Source organism: Pezoporus flaviventris, unplaced genomic scaffold (assembly GCF_033815535.1).
Source record: "Pezoporus flaviventris isolate CSIRO_AGI_PZ_B2104156 unplaced genomic scaffold, CSIRO_AGI_Pfla_v1 ptg000148l, whole genome shotgun sequence".
NCBI lineage: Eukaryota > Metazoa > Chordata > Aves > Psittaciformes > Psittacidae > Pezoporus > Pezoporus flaviventris.
The window spans coordinates 439,839-458,356 of NW_026892696.1; the positions used below are offsets into that span (position 1 = coordinate 439,839).

General features: G+C 48.5%; 1 protein-coding gene across 7 annotated transcripts in view; it reads left to right on the forward strand.

Moving 5' to 3' along the window:
• The window catches only part of PAX7 (paired box 7), a 99,334-nt gene extending 81,473 nt beyond the window's left edge, over positions 1–17,861 (forward strand). For 4 of the 7 annotated variants that reach the window (XM_061479420.1, XM_061479422.1, XM_061479421.1 and 1 more), the window contains exons 9-11: positions 6,094–6,159; positions 13,160–13,406; positions 17,337–17,861. In XM_061479420.1, coding sequence (XP_061335404.1) covers positions 6,094–6,159; positions 13,160–13,406; positions 17,337–17,452 — 429 coding nt within the window. In that variant the 3' untranslated portion in view covers positions 17,453–17,861. The remainder of the gene's footprint in view (positions 1–6,093; positions 6,160–13,159; positions 13,407–17,336) is intronic. The other 3 variants (XM_061479424.1, XM_061479428.1, XM_061479425.1) reach the window with 1 other exon arrangement.
• Positions 17,862–18,518: the final 657 nt, after the last annotated feature.

An 18,518-nucleotide genomic window follows, 5' to 3' on the forward strand; every position in this document is an offset into this window, starting at 1 on the left:
TTCTTGGGACCAGAGTACAAAGAGCCAGGCCCAAGGGAAGATAACCAGACCCCAAGTCTGAAACATCCAGTATCTGGGGCCTTTTGGGTTGTGTTACTTTTCTTCGTGCAGGGTCTTGTGCAGTGGGATACTCTCCTTGACTGCAGCACTTCTGTGTCATTGCGACACTAATAAATAGCGATAGGAACAGCTTCATTATCCATTACGTGTGGAAGGGACAACCCCTCATCACCATGGATGAGGGGACAGGTTGCTGGGACGTTTTGGGAAGAGCAAAATGGTTTCAATACCTTTTTGTCACAAATAGCAGGTTTTTAATTCATTTTGATCTTTCACTCAGGAGGTTGTATTTACGCTTGCATCCCTCACCCATTTCCTTCCAGTTTTGCATTTACCCTGTTCGGAAGACTTTATTTCTACGAGAAAATGTTGTTTCTCTTTTCATACCAGTTACACATTACCTTTGTAAACCTTTTCAAGAGGGACCTGTAACACAATGCAACAGCTCAGTGGTATTTTCATTACTGCAGGCTGCGTGTTTAGATGTGATCAGAGCCCAGCATGGGAACTCAACAGTTTCTATTCTTAGAGCTCTTTCCCCCCATGCTTCTCTCCCCATCACGTTTTTGTGTGTGTGGCAGTGAAACAGAGCTGATAAAACTGTTCCCACCTTTGTAAAACTTTTATCTTCCAGGGATATGCTTATATACATTAAACAGCATCATAGAGCACTAATGTTTTGAAGTTCCCCTCATTGCTGTGCTTAATGTCTGGAATGAGGACATTGATCTTGGCTTTGGGATGGTCAAATTCCTGCTGCCCCATAAACTTTGGCACCATCTCGAGTGTAAACCTTTATAGGGCTCAGTTTTCCACTTGTGAGAGGTGGCAGCGCTGCTCTGCTGATAGTGCTGATGATAAATACATCAGAGCAGAGCACAGAAAGCTTTGAAAGAAGAACATTGCAGAAATAAGGCAGCTTTGTGCTTTCTACATAGGTGGGACTTTGGGGTGCGCATGTTCTGTCCTGCTGCTTCCTCGAGGGGTCTCTGGAAGGTTGGGATGCTCAGCTCTTGCTGGAGTTCAGGGGGTTGTCTCCCTGATACAGAAAGCTCCAGACTCCCAGGCCTTTTTTATGGACAGGAGGTTTTCTTCTCCATATAATGTCCAGGGGAGAACTAATCAGATGGGCGCTTTATTACCAGTGACCCAGATGCCCCCCCAAAGCTCAGGGACCAGCTGGTACATACGTTAACTCCAGTTTTGCTCCATCTTGCAGTTCTTAAGACAGTGTTGTAGTGGATATGCAGATTTAAGAAGGATCTGTTAGGTGCTAACACTGAAATACTGCTCTGAACCCAGGTCAAGGCTTAGGGCACGTAAGACCCAGGCAGTGCTCTTGGGTTGAGACTTCAGTCTTTCTGCTTTGCCCATGGATGGCCTCAGCCCAGCACCCTGGGTCCCAAGGGTCCCAAGCTTTAAACTGAGGTCCCAATTCCTCTCTAAGCTGGAGGGTGCAAACCCAGTGGAGGAGATCTGTGCCCAGGGCTGCAGATCCATGCACTAAGCTCTTCCCCCAGCAGTCCTGTCTGGGGATGCTGGAGTGCAGCGAGAGCAGGGGGAGTGTGCAGGAGATAACCATTGCTGTTGTCAACGCTGCAGGGACTTAACAGATTGTGAGATATGGCAGCTTGTTTGCACGGGTGTTAACCAGCCTCTCCTGTCCCCTTCTTGTCACTGCCCAGTCCCTGCCACAGCCAATCTGTGTCCTAATCTCCATCAATTAACAAGGAACACTTTCACCCCCCTTCCCAATACAGACACCCACCCTGCAGCCTGGGATAAAGAGGGAAGACCCCCCCCCCCAGCCTCGACCCTCTCCCCCTTTTACTTTCCACTAACTCAGCGCAACCAATTAGGCATCTGACACCCGTACTGGTGACAAATTGTTTCTGTCATCTGCTTTCTGTCTTTCATTAAAGGAGAGGCGGGGGGGGGGGGATTGAGGAGGCAGGGGGGGCTGGGAGATGAGATCTCCCATGCTTAGCGAGGCCAGATACATTAATTACAAAACGGCCATTTGCAGCATGAAAATGCATTAATTAAATTTATGCAATCATTATCTTTAAATAGTCATATCTTGAAAAGAATCAGCCCTTCCTGAGCCTTCCCTCTCCTCTGCTAAGGAGCTCTAATCCCTTTTCCGCCAGTTATCTCGGGATCAGCAGTGACTTGCATGCTTTTAAACTTCTTGCATGCAGGAGATGCCGTGAAAACTGTGAGTCCTACAGGGGTGTGATGACACCTTCACATTGCAGCGAGGGGGATACAGCTCTACACAGCAAGTTAGAGGGTTTGAAGGTATCTTCATAAAAGAGAGCTCATAAACCTCAGCCAGGAGTTGTGAGGTTAATGGCTAAAGTTCTCTGCTTGCATTTGTAGAGCCATGTGCCAGTTTCCATCCCCACTTAGGAAATGTAGTGCTGTTTCCCTTGGGAATTGGATGGGGTAAGGCCCTTCCCTTTGGCACAGACACGGCTTTGCCAGCAGACGGTTCCCTTTCATCAGTGTATCTTATTCCTCTTAAAAATCACTTAGTTCAAGGTAGTAAATGATGTTCATAAGAAAGCAAGGTTTTAAACCCATGCAATTTGTTGCTCCCATGCTCAAGATCACTTCTTGGTGGCTTTATATGATATATCTAGAAAGTGTTTTACCTTCAGACTTAGCCAAAATCAAACTGTGCTGGACAAGTAAGAAGGAAGCACTGTTACTGGACCAGGAGCTTCTACTTCTACATTTCACTGTTCAAAGACTTCACCTGTTTGTGTTGTCCACTCAGATCATCATCACAAACCTACTGAGGTTCCTCAGCACACCCCAGGTTCAGGAGTGCTAAAATACCCAGGGAAGAATTCATGTCATCCCCTGCTTAAGTAAGCATCTGTAGCACCACAGGATATCTCCACTCCAAATAGCTTTTAAAGAGCTGTAGGACCCTGAGAGGGATACTTATGGAAACTCAAATCTTTTAGGGCTTTATCACTTCTGGTGAAAGATTTTGTGCTGCTCTTTATGTGTCTCCATCATTTTTAATAAATTCTGTATGTTTTCCCCCCATCTCTAATGTCTAATGGGCCAGTGTCCAATTAGGAAGGAGCGGATGCGGTGGTGTTTGGATCCCAGCCTCACGTTGTGTTCAGTTAGGATCAGGAGCTTGGGATTAAGACTGGGTAGAATTTGGGGGTGGATTTAAGGGACCAAATCCTGCCAGAGTTCTCACGTCTGAAGAGCAGAAAGAGCTCTGGGGTTTCAGGAATGGCAGTAGACAGGAGCTTGTCCCACACATGAAAAGTCCCCTTGACAGTCCCAAGCCTCCTCTTCAAGAAGTGCATTATGAAACTGCAAGTGATCTGTTTGGATCCAGCACAGCATGAACTCAGTGTAAAAGTGATCACAAATAATGACCACAAAAGGCTCATTTTTCCCTGGACCATCTCTGAGAATGGACATTCCTGGAGAGAGAGGCAGAGCTTTAGTGTGGAAAAGCAGGGGCAGAGGCTGCTGAGCCAGAGCACCTCAGCTATAAGGGTAATGTGTTTTCAGCACAGATCCACACTTTCTTTTCTTCTCTTTACTATTATTTGTTTACACAGACGCTGCACCTGGGTGGATGCAGCTCCCTTATCCCTAAGTTCAGATCCTATGAGGGTTTTGCGTCATGTTTGGCCAAAGCAAGCGGCTCCCTGTCTTTGAAAATACCACAGTGCTCCCTAGCAGCAGAGAGAAGTCCGAAGGAAGAGCACATGGTGCTTTGTAGGGCTGTGGAAGGATTCAGGAGCTGCCATTATCCTTTGGGTGAGGGAAAAAGAGATCCTGACTTTAAAAATCCCTGTGGTAGTCTCAGAAGATCCAAACAGGATCCAGACAGGACCGGCGTCTGCGTTGTTCATTCATTAGGGTGAGCTGGAAAGAGAAACCCTCACCTTAAAGAATGCTCAAAGCTCCCCCCAGGAGTGCAGGGAACTGAGGGAGCAGGGAAACAAGCAGCAGAGGAGCTGGCAATGGGAAATGCTTCTGCTTTTCCCTTTCTTCCATTCTTTTGCTGCCCAAGTTATGAAGTGTTTGGTGCGAGCCCAGCCAGCCCTGCTGAACTATCAGGGTTATTTCATCTCCCCATGACCTCTCTGTATTTACCATGGGAACCCTGGAGGCATTGGCTTTGCTTAACTGGTGTATCTTACACTGCAGTTAAGCTGGACCTTAACTGATTACAGCCCTTGATTGATCAGAGAAAAGAGGGAGGGGAAGAGAAAGAGGAGTCCTAGAGCAGATCCAGGACTATCAGTGCACCAAGCAGCTTCGCCTGGGGCTGGGATATGCCACTCGGGGGACTCTTTGTAGTGCAGCTCCTTTCACATTTATAGAGGCTCCCCTCCACTCTCCAAAAAGAGAGAGACACAGAGAGAAAAGCAGGAGAAGGGGGGGCATGGAGCAGACTCAAAGGATCTCAGGAAATCTTGTTTGGAAGCAGTAAGTCAGCACCCGCACTCCATTACCAGTGTCCGCAGGGGGTTGCGATAGTGAGCGAGCACAGAGCAGCTTAGCTGAGAAATGGGGAAAAAAGAGAGAAATAATCAAATGGGAGAGAGAAATGAAAAGGGAGGAGGGGAAGGAGAAGCCTTTCTGTGAATTTGGGGTTGTCTTTGTTAGGTTCTGTTAGCGGGAGGCTGTTGGAGAGAGGAATAACACAAGTCTATCAACCAGAGTGAATTTGCTGGGATTTGGGTTTGCTGCGGGATCATCCCACTGTGCTGTTCTCCACGTCAGGCAGATGCACAGCCATAGATTTAGGGCTGATTGAGCATGGTTTTGTTTCTTTCTTGGTATTCTGAATCTCTCACCAAGCCCCGAAAGCTTTTTGTTCCCCGCTGGCCATCAGCATGTCTGAGCTTACCCAGCAATGACCAAGTAGGTGTAGAAGATACAAGCCCAGACCATTTCCAAAGCCAGACCTAACCTGAGTCCTTCTGCCAGTTTGGAAATGTTTAGGAATTCCAGTTTTCCATGGTTGTGCCTTTCTGCTTTCTCATCCCAGGTGACTTTGTGAGCTCCAAAATGCCACAAGCAAGATGCATATTCCTGCAATTAGGTGTAAAGTTGCTCAGAGATGCTTCGCATCTCCACAAAGGGATTTTCCCTTGAAGAGTTTCCTTTCCAGTGTATTCACTTGACTTTCACAGAGAAGCATATTCAGAGGGAAAACAGCATCAGGATAGGGTTTGCTTGTGGTGGCTTCTGTTAAGGCAGATTACTGCCTAGAAATGAGGAGGGGGTGGTTCAGTTTGCTGACCAGCATGTTTGGGAAGCATTGACCTTCTTTTGGCTATTCTATACAAAATGTCTTAGCAATTCCAATTTAATCAGGAAAAAAACACTTCAGGCTTGGTTAACACAAGATGAATAACAATATTGATGGTTAGTAAAGCACAAACTGCCTGTTTTCAGAGGGGAGATACTCAACAGTGCATGGAAATCAGCCCCTTTGGACAGTTTGGATGGCGAGGTGCTAGTTAGCCTTTTGGCTTGAGTCTCCCCCATTCTGGCTCTGGATTTTGCTTGTTGGTGAAACTGATGACTTTAGAACTGGGCTGCCCTTTGTGCCTAGCAGCCCATACTAGCACAGCATGTCTTTTGGTTTCCTCTCTAGTTATCCAGACTGTTAAAACCTTTGCCATCTGCTTTTATCTAAGTGACAGTACAGTTGGGGGCCCTAATGCCAGGGATGGTAGTTCAAGTTTCTAGATCAAGCAGCTTTTAATGCAGTAATTCCCATTCCCGGTGATGCCTATGCCCTTCCCCTCCAAATTACACGTCTCCTGCGGGATATCTCATAGCCTTGATTGGATGTGTAACCCCCTGGTGCTTCTGATTTCCTGGTGGTATTTCCACTGCAAGAAGAGCCCACTCCTCTTTCCCAGACTATCCAGACTTAAGCCGTTTCTCTTACCCTTACAGCTAAGACCTTCCATTCTTTTGTATAGCTTAGAAACTTTTCTTTAGACCTTCTCTGTAATTTGTACATCTCTACAGAAGCAGGGTGCCCAAAACAAGATGCAGTGCTCCAGGTGGAACCTCACCATAGCCTTGAACAATCAGGTAATAACTTCCCATCGCCTTTTTTGCTAATCCTCCCCTCGTGCAGCCTGCATTGGTCTGCTTTGCTGCAGCTCACCATCGCATCCCGAGCTCCATCGCATCCCCAGCACCTCCCCAAGCCCTCTCCATCATAAGTGTGTGGCAGTTTCTCATCTATTAAGTGAACAGGTTCATTATAGGATACAGATGCTCATCTCCATTTCACCTGCTGTGTCCTAGACCACTTTCCTATGGCGCTGAAACATCCTTCAGGTGTTTGAAGTCACTGAAAGGCATTGATGATATTTCTGTGTTGATTGGTGACTGTCAAGCTATTCAGGCACAGGCCTACAGTAACTGTGACCACTTTGAAGGGATCTCATATGATCTGTCCCATACAAACCAGAAGGCATTCAGGCACATGGTGTTCTGCTCCCAGCCATGCTTCTGACACACTTTGGAAAGGCTCTTCACTGGCATCCACGTATTTTCCCAGGAAATGGTGAAGGTCAGGAAAATGAGACATACCAGCAATGGAGCAGCAGCAGCCACGTCAGCCCTAGTGTCCTTCCTGCTGAGGAAGAGGTTGTGTTATCTCATATAGCTCATGGAACTGTTGGAACAAGTCAGAGGAGGCCACAAGGATGATCAGGGACTGGAGCAGCTCTCATAAAAAGACAGACTGAGAACACTGGGGCTGTTCAGGGAAGAGAAGCTGTGTGGAGACCTCAGAGCAGCTTCCAGTGTCTGAAGGGGGCTGCAGGGATGCTGGAGAGGGGCTCTTCATCAGGGACTGGAGTGATAGGAGAAGGGGTAATGGGTTCAGACTGAAACAAGGTTCAGGTTGGAGATAAGGCAGAAGCTCTTCCCTGTGAGGGTGCTGAGGCGCTGGCACAGGGTGCCCAGAGAGGCTGTGGCTGCCCCATCCCTGGCAGTGTTCAAGGGCAGGTTGGACACAGGGGCTTGGAGCAAGCTGCTCTAGTGGAAGGGGTCCCTGCCTGTCGCATAGCTTGGAACTGGATGAGCTTTAAGGTCCCTTCCAACCCAAACCATTCTATGATTTCTAACACATTGTGGGTGGATGGAATATAAACACCTGGCTGGATGAGGCAATGGAACATATTTCTTAAACTCCAGTCCACTGCAAAATAGACCTAGAGAGCTAAGCCACATACTCATTTATACCAGTGTGAATTCAGACTGTGCTGGCAGTCAGGGAAGTTACCCCTGTGGAAAGCTAATGCAAAGTTTGCTCCCTGGGCCTCAAAATGTAGTTTGAAATGATTTTAGATGGAAGGAACTGCTGTTACCTGGCTCAGAAGTGTGCAAGGAGGGTGAAGCGCTGTCCGGATCCTTGGCCTGATTGCAGGATCAGGTTCAATGGGTATATGTACTGCCTTGGGTTGGCATATTGGGATACAACTCAGCTGGATGGAATGATTTAGAACACATTCAAAATTAATTGCTTGGTTTGGGGAGTGCAGTGTTAGTGATTGCTACATAAGTCACTTTAGTCCTACCGAGGGGCATATTTGCATATATTTATCCTCCTTTCAAGTGAAGATCTTTGGGGAAACCTTATTTATCTCCTCCTAACTCTCTTTGGCTTTCAGTAGTCCTACAGTCACCTCTTCATTTTGTTTCCATTTAATGTATGTATAGTATAATCGCCTCTTCCTCTTCCCACCAAGTGAAAATGAATCCACAGAGATCAAAAAGCATTAACATCAGGAAGGGTTGCCTTCTGCAAGAGAGAAAGGAAAGATTAGCTGAACAGGCTGCACAATAAAGATGGAAAAGATTAAGCTGTGTCCCCCCACCAAGTAGGTAAGAAAAGTCTTGGAGCATGAAGCTGAATCAAGCACAAATGGCAGAGACCAAGTCCTCATGGAGGAATCACTAACTTGGTCCATGCCATTAATAAATCCGTAAGATCCAGCATGTTTCCCAGCACGGCCATCAGGCCCCTGGCAGACTTCCCATTCCCTAGGAAGCAGTGTAAATGTTAAAACACCACAGAAAGCTGAAACAAAGAGATTTCAGCCTACAAATGCTCTTCACGCACAATTTCCTACTGCTTTTTGCCTGATGCAGTATCACATATTCAAACTGATCGCATTTGCAGCCTTTCCCAAAGCGAGGGGATCTCTACCCGTTCCTAGGAAAGCAGGACCACAGCTTCAGAAACGCTCCTTGCTGCCCGGAGACCCTTCCTTTGCATTCTTTGGGGACCACGCAGCAGCTTCTCTGGAGTTAACACCCTTCAGCTACTGCAGATCATTTCAGCTTCCCTCAGTTCAGGACTTAGCCAGGCTCAGCAGTTTCTAAATGCAGCATTTCTCTAAGGCAGCCTCTGATTCTGGACGCTTTGTGCTGTGTCAAATCAAGTGTCCACAAATGGAGACACCACGGAAGCAGGGGTCACTCGGAAAAATGCCATCCATAGGCTCCTGCCTCCCCATCGCTTTGTTTGCTGGAGTTTGATCTCCTTGTAACACCTCAGTGTCCTCCTGGAGCATCACTGAGTGTAGGTGTGAAGCCTGCTGTGGCCAGGGCCTGATGTCTCTATCAGCTGGGTATCTTAGGAAGCCTAAAGCAAGCTGAGGAGGTGGAGGGACTCTGAGGATGTATGGCATGGTCTGGGCTGCTCTGGTATCTCCCATAGAGCTCCTGACCACAAAGATCAGTGCTGGGACAAGGTTCTGTCACAAACCTTTCTTCTAGCTTACAATATCTCTCCCTATCAATTGTCTGCCCCTTGAGCCACTCCAAACACCCCCAACCACCCCCCCAACCCGAAAATCTGACGGCCTGATTGCCCACATTGAAGGCCCTAATTGCACTTCCCTTCCCAAAGCCACACTGGTTTATCATAAAGGGTGCACATTTCCCCTGCTGCAGTTTCCATGGCCAGAGGCCCTGAGGCCAGCTCAGAAATGGAGGGAATTAATTACATTTTTTTAACTCCCCTTCTTTTAAAGTATGGGAGAGAGTGATGAAACGTCCCAGGGGGGCACGGGGGGAGCTGCAGACATGAGGGTGAGGAGGGAGGCAGCAGCAGGAGGTGAGGGGGGGGTGGCTCTTTCATCCAGGAGGGTCTTTGTGCATTAACCTTGGTCTCCCCAACACACCAGGACCTCTCCCCCATGACAAATGACCTCTGAAAAGGGTAGAAGCAAGGCCAAAGGCTCCTTCCAGCGCCGTGGCTGTTATTGACTTAGCCCAAAGTGCAAGCCCACGCCATGCCTGTGACTGATTTGGGACAACAGCAAAGGGAAAGGAGATGGGGAAAGGGAGAGAGACAAGTGATGAGAAGGAGGGGAAAGGGAAGGCTGTCAATCACTGTGATGGACAGGGAGCAGATTTCCCTCCAGATAAAACCTTACAGATGTGAAGAGGTTATTGATTTTTAGTTAGTGATGATAATGCACCAAGAAGTAATAAATTATAAGCAAGCAAGGTCAAAAAGAAAAGGTAAAAGGACTTTGCATTCTTGAAGAAGGGATTTCTCCAGATGCCCCAGACTTTACTAAGTTCAAAAGTTGCCTGGAAAATGAGTTTATCCACCTGAAACAAGAGGGTCTGCTGAGACTGGAGGGCTCATGGAGAGTTATCTGTGCTGGGTAGCTGAGGAGTGAAGAGGGGATAGAAATCTCTGGTTCACACTTGTTATTTCTAACACTTTCGTGTCCTGAGGTGGGGAAGATCAGATGTTGTCCTCTGATAAACCTGTGCAAACAGCATCTCAGGAGGGCTCAGCCTTACATTGCCTGGAAAACGCATTCCCATGGTCAGCATTGCTGTAGGGAATGGTGATTTTGGAACCCCACAGCCACCCTCAGGGTTCCTCTGCAGGACTCCTCCACCCTACTTCCATGGGAGCATCCAGCAGGGACGTTCCTCTTGTAGTCACCTTCCAGCATCTCCCCTCTCCAACCTCTGTACAGTTACGTATCCATTCCCCATCATGGCATCGCCGTGGTGAAAGATTGACATCCTTGTATTTCACCATGGATTTTGAGAGGGAAATTCAGGCTGTCTTGTCCAGAAAGGGGTCTTAGGATGGGTTGAATTGCCCTTCAGAGGTGTCAGTCTCTCTGAAGAGGGATTCTAAAGGATTAGCACTGACCAGAAACGTAACTTCCCATGGCTAAGGTTAGTTGAGCTGAGTCCTAGCTTAAGTGACTTGCACGAGCCCTGGTGAACCAGTGGCAGAGCTGGGATTAGAAATCAGCCCTGATTCTGACTGATTAAAGCCAATTACTGTCTTTAGTAGGATTTGTGCAAGCGTCTTGTCTGAATCTGCAGAGTGTGAATCTGGGTTTCATTTACCAATATTGCTTTACATCCTCTGTTCTTTTCAGCAGGGCCGTAGCAGAAGTGTTAATATGACTTCTGCTTGCTTTAAGAGCCTTTTCTCTTCCCTGAGTAATATAAAGCAGCTGACTCTTTTGGGGAGACAGCCAGGAGGGAGAGCACTAGAAAGCCCTCTGCTCTGTGAATGGTTCCAGTTGCCCTTCATTTGATAGAGCAGGATTTCTTTCAGCACATCCACAGTCAGGCAGCACTGCCAGACCTGGACAGCTCTGGAAGGGAGAGGAGAAACCTTTGTGCTTCCCAAGCTGGACCTCTCCAACAATAACACATCATTTGTATGTCTGTGTTTTCCAGAAGGATGTTTATTGTTTTAAACATCTGATTCTGCTTGTGACTGAAATCCAATAATGTCTTGTGGCTGCTGGATGTGTGAGTGTCCTGGTTGTCCATCAGGAAAAGCAGTGCAGGGTGTACCACCTACAGCTCAGGCGATGCTGAAGCTTTGAGGTCTGCAGCCAGTGGGATTGAGGGGCATTCGAGGGGATGCATGGTGGACCCAGATCAAAGTTCATGACCTGGCTTGAGTGGAAGGCTACAAATAACTCTGCAGCTGGAAACCCCCCCTTCAGGCTGCACTCCCATAATTGCCCTGCTTGCATAAGCCTTGGGGCAGGGAGGTTTGCGTTACATCCCCACAGAAAAGCAGGACAGCCCTATTCTCGTATTAATCCACTCTGTCTTGCATATTTAAATGCAGTGTCCTTTCTTCACCCCTTCCAGTCTTTGGGCTGTCATGGGGCAGGGAGTTCCATGGGCACTTACTGCACTGTGTTACAGCTAAACAGCTTCATTAGATGCCTCCAGGCTTAATCACTGTGATTAAGAAGCTGTGCCAGAGGGTCTGGAGCGCTGGAGGTAGCTTAGACTCTATCTGGAACTTATCTGCCCTGCAGGGTAGAGGCAGCTCAGCCAGTTTTAACTTCTGGGGACCAGCAGCAAACTCTGAGCTCAGTGCAGGCTGAAAACCCTGAAGGAGGAGAGGTGAAATGAGCCCTCTGAGCTCTCTGCTGCTGGCACTGCGCTGCTGGGGCAAAGCTTGTTCCCTTGTCTGTACCACGTTGCAGACAACCACAGTGGTCAGCGTTAGATTGATTTTCCAGGCTTTTCAACTAACGCCCTCCCCAGAACCTCCCCACTGCCTCCCCCTCCACGGGGGTCCAGCCACCCCTGCTCCCAAATTCCCCTCCCAGACAAATGCCTGGGAAGGATCTCAGGCCGGCCAAGTCGGGAGGTGGCATCACATCAAGGGAAAGCATCTTTGCAGGGCTCCTGAGTCCTTCCGGGGGGAGGAGAAGCTTTAGAAAGCAAAGACCAGCACGTAGCTGGTTATTCAGGCTAAGCTCCAGCTCCGGCAGGAAGGTGAGGGAGGAGGGAATGGGGAAGGTGTCGGGGTGAGCAGGAAGGGGAGACGCGGCTCTATACAACCCCGCTTGTGTCCTTCCAGAGAATGTATCCTCTGCACAATAGCTCACCAGGCCTCTGGTGGGGGATAAAGGGCTCATTTTACCACTTGCCAGGCTCCAAATATTTCCAATTTGCCACTTTAATTGATGTCAATAAGGTTATGCTCAATTCGGAGGGGTTCAGCCGCTCGGCATCTGAGCGCGGGCCTGGCCCCCTGAGGTGAGAGCCTGTCCCCGCTCCCCCCTCCTTCCCCAGCCCAACTCCAGCAAGATCAACCAAGAGGCACCAGGAATTCCCTTCCTTCCCTCGCCACGGCCCCGCTCCTGCAAACTCTTTCCACTTTTAACTTGGCAGCCCGGGGGTAATTTGGCTGATTGCAGAAGGCAATTGCATTAGAGCGCTGGCGGATCAGGGTCCTTGTGTGAAGGCCAGTGGGCAGCAGCTTACCCCAAAGTCACCCGCAGGAACAAATCTGGCATTTTTTGTTGCAAAAGAGGAAAAAAGTTCATCTGTTTTCAGGTCTCAAAGCAGGAAGAGCGTTTGTGTGCAAATTTAATTACATTTTCCAAGCAAGCACTCCACTGAAATGAGCCGAACCAGGACCTGTTCTCCTTTAACATTGGAGGGGAAAGAGAACTTTGACTTTTTAGTTCCTAAAGCTGAATCCGCATCAAGGCCAGAAAGGGGTTGCATCTGGTTTGGCTGGGGACCTTTGCAAACCAAGCCCCAAAGACCTCCAAAGAAAGGAGCTGTTTTCAGTGTCCCTTTTGGAAAATAGGGATTTTTTGCTCCCTGTCTTCTGTGTCTCTGGGAGGGATGCTTGTCCTCAGTTCATGGCAGTATGTGCTAAACAGGTTTATCCCAAGTTTCTTCCTTTCTCCAGTCTTCATTCTGGACAGCACTAACACTGTAACAGGACTAACACAACAGCTAACGTTGGCAGGTCAGCAAAGAAAGACCAAAGATTGAGCGTACCTTGAAGGAGCTTCTCAGTTATCCCTTTTAAGGACTCTCATTAATCCTAAGGACTAAGCGTTAGAGCCACCTCTGGGGTCTGTGTGTTGTTTCTGGTGGAAGCAGACCTTCATTCTTCAGCCTGGCCAAACCTATTTTGGGATTGTCTCTTACAATGATAGAGCACCATTGTATGTGCACTGTTGCTCCCTAGTATGCATGAAGGCAGCTGCAGACCCCCCTTTCTCCTCCAGCCACTGACATGTTGTCTCATGTGTTTCCGCAGGTGATGAGTATCCTGAGCAACCCCAGCGGGGTTCCTCCACAACCCCAGGCTGACTTCTCCATCTCTCCCCTTCACGGTGGCTTGGACACCACCAACTCCATCTCTGCCAGCTGCAGCCAGCGGAGCGACTCCATCAAGTCCGTGGACAGCCTCCCGACTTCCCAGTCCTACTGTCCTCCCACCTACAGCACCACCAGTTACAGCGTGGATCCAGTGGCTGGCTACCAGTATGGACAGTATGGACAAAGTAAGTGCTCTGATTTCATTCCCCCTGTACAGGGAGCAGGAGAAGAGAGGAGGGGAATGTAAAAAGTTATAGATATTGTATTGGAAGGGATTTCTATAGAAATTATACAATCATAGAGTCATAAAATGGTTTGGTTTGGAAAGGACCTTAAGATCATCTAGTTTCAACCCCCTGCCGTGGACAGACTAGACCTGTCCAACCTGGCCTTGACCACTGCCAGGGATGGAGCATTTACCACTTCTTTGGGCAGCCTGTTCCAGTGCCTCTCCACCCTCACAGAAAAGACCAATAAAGAAATCTGTCCATCTAGAGAATAAAAGGGCATGTGCTCATCAGACACAGAGATTGCTCCACAGAGCCTCCCCAGCACCCTCACAGTCCAGTTCAAAACTCCCCACTGAAATATTTTAGGTACAACATTTCTATTAAAAATAAAGACAGCTTCCAGACCTGTCTCCTTCCATCTCCCAATTCTTGCTTCTCCAAAAGCCCTACAGCATGTTCACCCTGCTCAGCCAAATGAAAGCTGGGATTTTAATGCCATTCCTTCATGTATGTGTCTCTTCCCTCCCTGCCCTCCACCAGGCAAGGGCTGGGCCCGTACCCCAAGGTTTTTGCTCCAAAGCACATCAAGGCAATGCCTGTCAACTGGGCTGTGCTTCTGCAAAAGCTGAAGTGAGCCTGGAATTGTAATCCTGAAGCTAAACCTCAGCCCTGAAAGGCAGAGGGACCCGGGGAGGGTCTGTTTCTGCTCCTGAATGCTTGGGTCACACAAACACCAGCGAGCCTGGCAAAGGGCTCACCTGCTGGTGTTAAACTAATAATAAGTGTGGTGGTGTGAGAGAGTGATCCGCGGAGGGTTAAAGGTGCATCCTCTTCCTCCGGGAGCACTCCTGCTTTGCCCATAGCTTGTCCTCAGTGACCTTTCCTTCCATTTGGCTGTGGCTTTTTATTCCCCTCTCCGTCACAGCCCTTTAATGTCTTTAACTTCTCCAGCTAAATGAGAACCGGCTGTGGCGGCAGACGGGATCAATAGCTGCTTCCCCACAGCCCCCCTCTTTTTGGTTTTCGGGAGTTTGATCTGTGACCCCTTGACCTTCCCCTCGCTTCTGGATGTGAGGCTGGACACACGTGCTATTGATAAAAATCTTAAACAAATTCCAATACCATGGATTTCCAATAAAGATTCCCCTGGGCAAGACGTTAGTCACACCCATGTGTGTAAAAAATAAAGTAAGGAGGACGAGCGACGTTTTCCTTCTCCAGCAAAGGAGGAGGAAAGAGAAAGAAGGGTTTGTCTTGCTTTGCTGCAGGAATTTTCACTTGGGCCTCTCCTCGTGCTGATGAACAACTGCTCAGCAGCCCTATTTACGGTGTTATTTGCCCTGCTTTCCTGATTGCTGTCACAGCGCTCCCTTTTTTCTGCTGGACACCATTCTATTTGCCAGTCCAGTTCAGAACCCACTGGGCTCAGTTTGGAACAGGAATGTTTTCCTATTAATAGTCAGGAGAGCCCAGCAGCAAGCCTTGTGTGGTTGACAGTATTAGTCCTGCCATGTCCTGTGCTTAGAGACGTGCAGGTCACTAGTGACGAAGGAGTTCTTCCTGCTGGGGCAAGGAAGGTAGGTGAGAAACCATCACACACCATCCATGGTGCCACTGCTTCCCAGTGCCAGGAGCTGAGGTCCCCCCCCGCACAGTGGCCAAAGCCAGAGCCACGCTGCCCTGCAGGTGCAGCACAAACCATCAGTGGCTGTTCTAAGGTGGGAACTAGATTATTGTGAAATCCCACATGTGAACACATCTGCCTATAGATACTTGCATTTACAGCTCTGCAGGGGCAGTATGTAAGTCTGCTCCACTATAAACTTTCAGATAATGAGCCCCATTTACAATAACCTCTGCGTGTGGAAACAGTTTTCATTGGTAATGAGTCCTGTCAGAGCAGTCACATACATGAAGATGCCCTTGTATAGCAAGACTTTTCCTTGTTTGGTGCGTGTTGTGTTCAGCAGATACTTCAATTCTTCCTGCTTTTTAATTCTTCTCTGCTTCTTTTAAAATGCTGACCTCCACAAAACCATTTATTGATGTTCAGTTCAAATCATATATTTCTTGTTTTATGATGCAGCAAAGAAGTATCAAAACTCTTTTTAATGAACGCTGCTACAATAAAAATGGGGGGTTACTATAATTTGGGGTAGGCTCTGTATGACAGGGGATGTAACCAGGGCTGGTAAATAAGAGCTCTGTAGGTTTGATAGGCTTTGGAATGGACCTGCAGGGAGTCTCTCCCCCCACTTCTCACCTCATTCTCTGCTTTAGAAACCCGAACCCAGGCACACTTTCTCTCTCACATAAGCAAATAAACACCCAGAGTACTTCTGGTGGGTTTCTGGTTTTATTTTGGCTTCCACTGTATTAAACCAACAAACTGTATTTTGACTTCTGGCAGGGGATACCCTGGTGCCTTGGAGCTCTTCCCACAAAAAGCAATTACTGGGAGGTTAGCAGGTTTGTTATAGAAGGGTGGGATTGCCATCAAATTCCCATTTTCCCAGAGCTCTGGCTTTTACTTCCTTCCCTTCCCAAGCACCCATCTGAATTCAGCCAGAGCAACAGGAACAGAGGCCCACCCCCACCCACAGTGTGGCTGAGGAGTGAATTTCCTCTTTACCTGCATCCTCTCGAAGACATACTTAATGTGGTTACTGACATATCAGGGGACCAAGGTCTGGATGAGAGCCATAGCTTGGGGGTCTAATCCTGTGTACACCCCACCCTTGAAGCTGGAAGCACCATAACACAACATTACAGAGCCCAGCACCCAAGCTGAGCTATCCCAGCTACAACCAGCTCCACTTGCCTCACTGAGCTCTTTCCAGACCCTGCAGCCTGCAGAAGCTCCCCAGCCCACCTCCCTTCAGCCCCACAGAACTCATCCTGAGCCGAGCCTGCGCTGTCCCAGCCGGTGAGGAGCAGGGATGCCAGATTAATGTGGTCCTCTCAGTTCCCAAAGGCCGGAGCTGTGTTAATGATGCCGGTGATGGAACGCAGAAGCGTGAAAGGAATTCTAATAGATATGACAAGTCTAATAAGAATTTGTGTCTGGAAGGGACCTCCTCTGGGGCAGGCGCCTGACAAGACGTTGATGGCTGAAATTTGTTTACTCATTGGCACCGATTGTACATCTCCTGCCAGCTCCTTATTAATCTAATTTGAGACATTAAAGCTAGTGAAAGGGAAAGACTTTGACTGAAGCTCAGCTAATGAGCAATGTCACCATCCTGCCCCTGGTCCTCTTCCCCCTCAGACCATGGGGCAGTCAGGCGAGCTGGGATACAGGTTAAGCATCACCTCAGGAGTTATGGCTGCTGTTTCTCACCCCGATGGAGATAAGCAAAGCGCTTTCCCTTAGGAAGGGTGGATGGAGGCAGGCAGCAGAGCTTGCAGAGATGAGTCAGCACACAGCAGTGAGTCAGATTCAAGCCTTGACCAGCCTTGCTGAGCTTCCATTGGAATCTCTGGAGTCATTTACACCGAGTGCAGGAGTTGGCTTTGCCACTGTGAGATGATACAGGGAGGTGAGGCTGGAAGGCTTATCCCACTGGCTTTCTGCTCAGGCTCATCTTCAGGCAACTGCCTTGGAAACACCATTTTCAATGGCAGAAGTAGAGTTTTAGCTCGAGGGCCTGCAGTAGCACACACAGAGAGCACTGCACATCAGCTTAACCCCAGCAGCATCTGTGCCATCAGGTATTTCTGGCAGGACCATCACTCATTTGCAGGACCCTCATGTCTGTGACAACCACTGCACTGAGTCTGTTTGCAAGCTCTGTTGGTTACACACCCTTTGATGCTGAAAGCCTCCGTCCACTGCATGCTAACGTTGTGCTGTTTTCTCCCCCTCCTCTTTTTTCCCCTCTTCAGCTGCTGTTGATTATTTGGCCAAGAACGTGAGCCTGTCCACACAGCGCAGGATGAAGCTGGGAGAACATTCAGCTGTTCTGGGCCTCCTACCAGTAGAGACAGGCCAAGCTTACTGAAGAGTCCGACTGTGCCAACAACCCACTCCAGCAACTTGGTAGCACTGGAGAAACACCACCAGCCTTCCAGGGATCTACCTGTACCCAGACCCTGCTCCTTCCCAATTCCCTTTCACCTTGCACCAACTTCAGCTGTGAAGGAGACGGGAAAGAGGGGAAAGGCTCTCCAAGTCTCCAGCTCCTCCTCATTCCAGAGGCAAGCCTGGCCTCTGTGACCTGACTCCTCCTGTGGCCAGAGACAATGGGTTGGGTACATTTATTAATCCCAAGTTCATACGCTCCCTCTAACCTACCTGGCCATGGCATTTTGCCCATGCTTAAGGACTATCCATTGATCTAGGTAGTTGGCATAGTCAAAGCCAAAATGATCTTTTTTTCTTTGTAAAAATGAAATGTTTTCTTTTGTTTCCTTTTCTTTCCATTGCTGTAAATTTGGTGAATGTTGTATAGGAAAGAATAACCAAGCTGATCATTAAGGGTGATGTAGTTCGGGACCACAGAAGACCTATGGACCAAACATAAGAACTTGTTTAAAAACAAAACAAAACACCACAAAGACAAATGAAACCCATAAAACATATGTTAAAGTGACAGCAAATTCCACCCCCCCCCCCCCCCCCCCCCAACTCTTCTGTTCTCACTGATGGCTTCCTAAAGCAGGGCTAAAGAAGGCCAGATTGCTGCTACGCAGGGGCAGGGTGTAAGTCTGTCCAGCCTGGGACCTTTGGAAAGTGTAAATGTAAATTGCTGCATGAGGACTAGAAATTATGGGCACAGGCACGAGACAACATTTACATTTCCTCTTAGGGACCAATTTATGACTATCACTGAAGAGACACGGGCATCAGATAGCAGCAGGGGATGCGATAGCGGACACTGGCCTTGCACACACAGAGGAAGGACATCAGATACACCCGATCACGTTGGAGCTTCTGCCCATGCAGTTGGGAAGGGCAAGGACTGTCAGTGGCCCTTCCTTCACTCAGCAGGAGAGAAGCTGGCCATGAGAACAAAGACAAGAGAGGGAAGAGTCAGAGGTGTTTGTTAGCTGCCTGCTTGGAGAGGG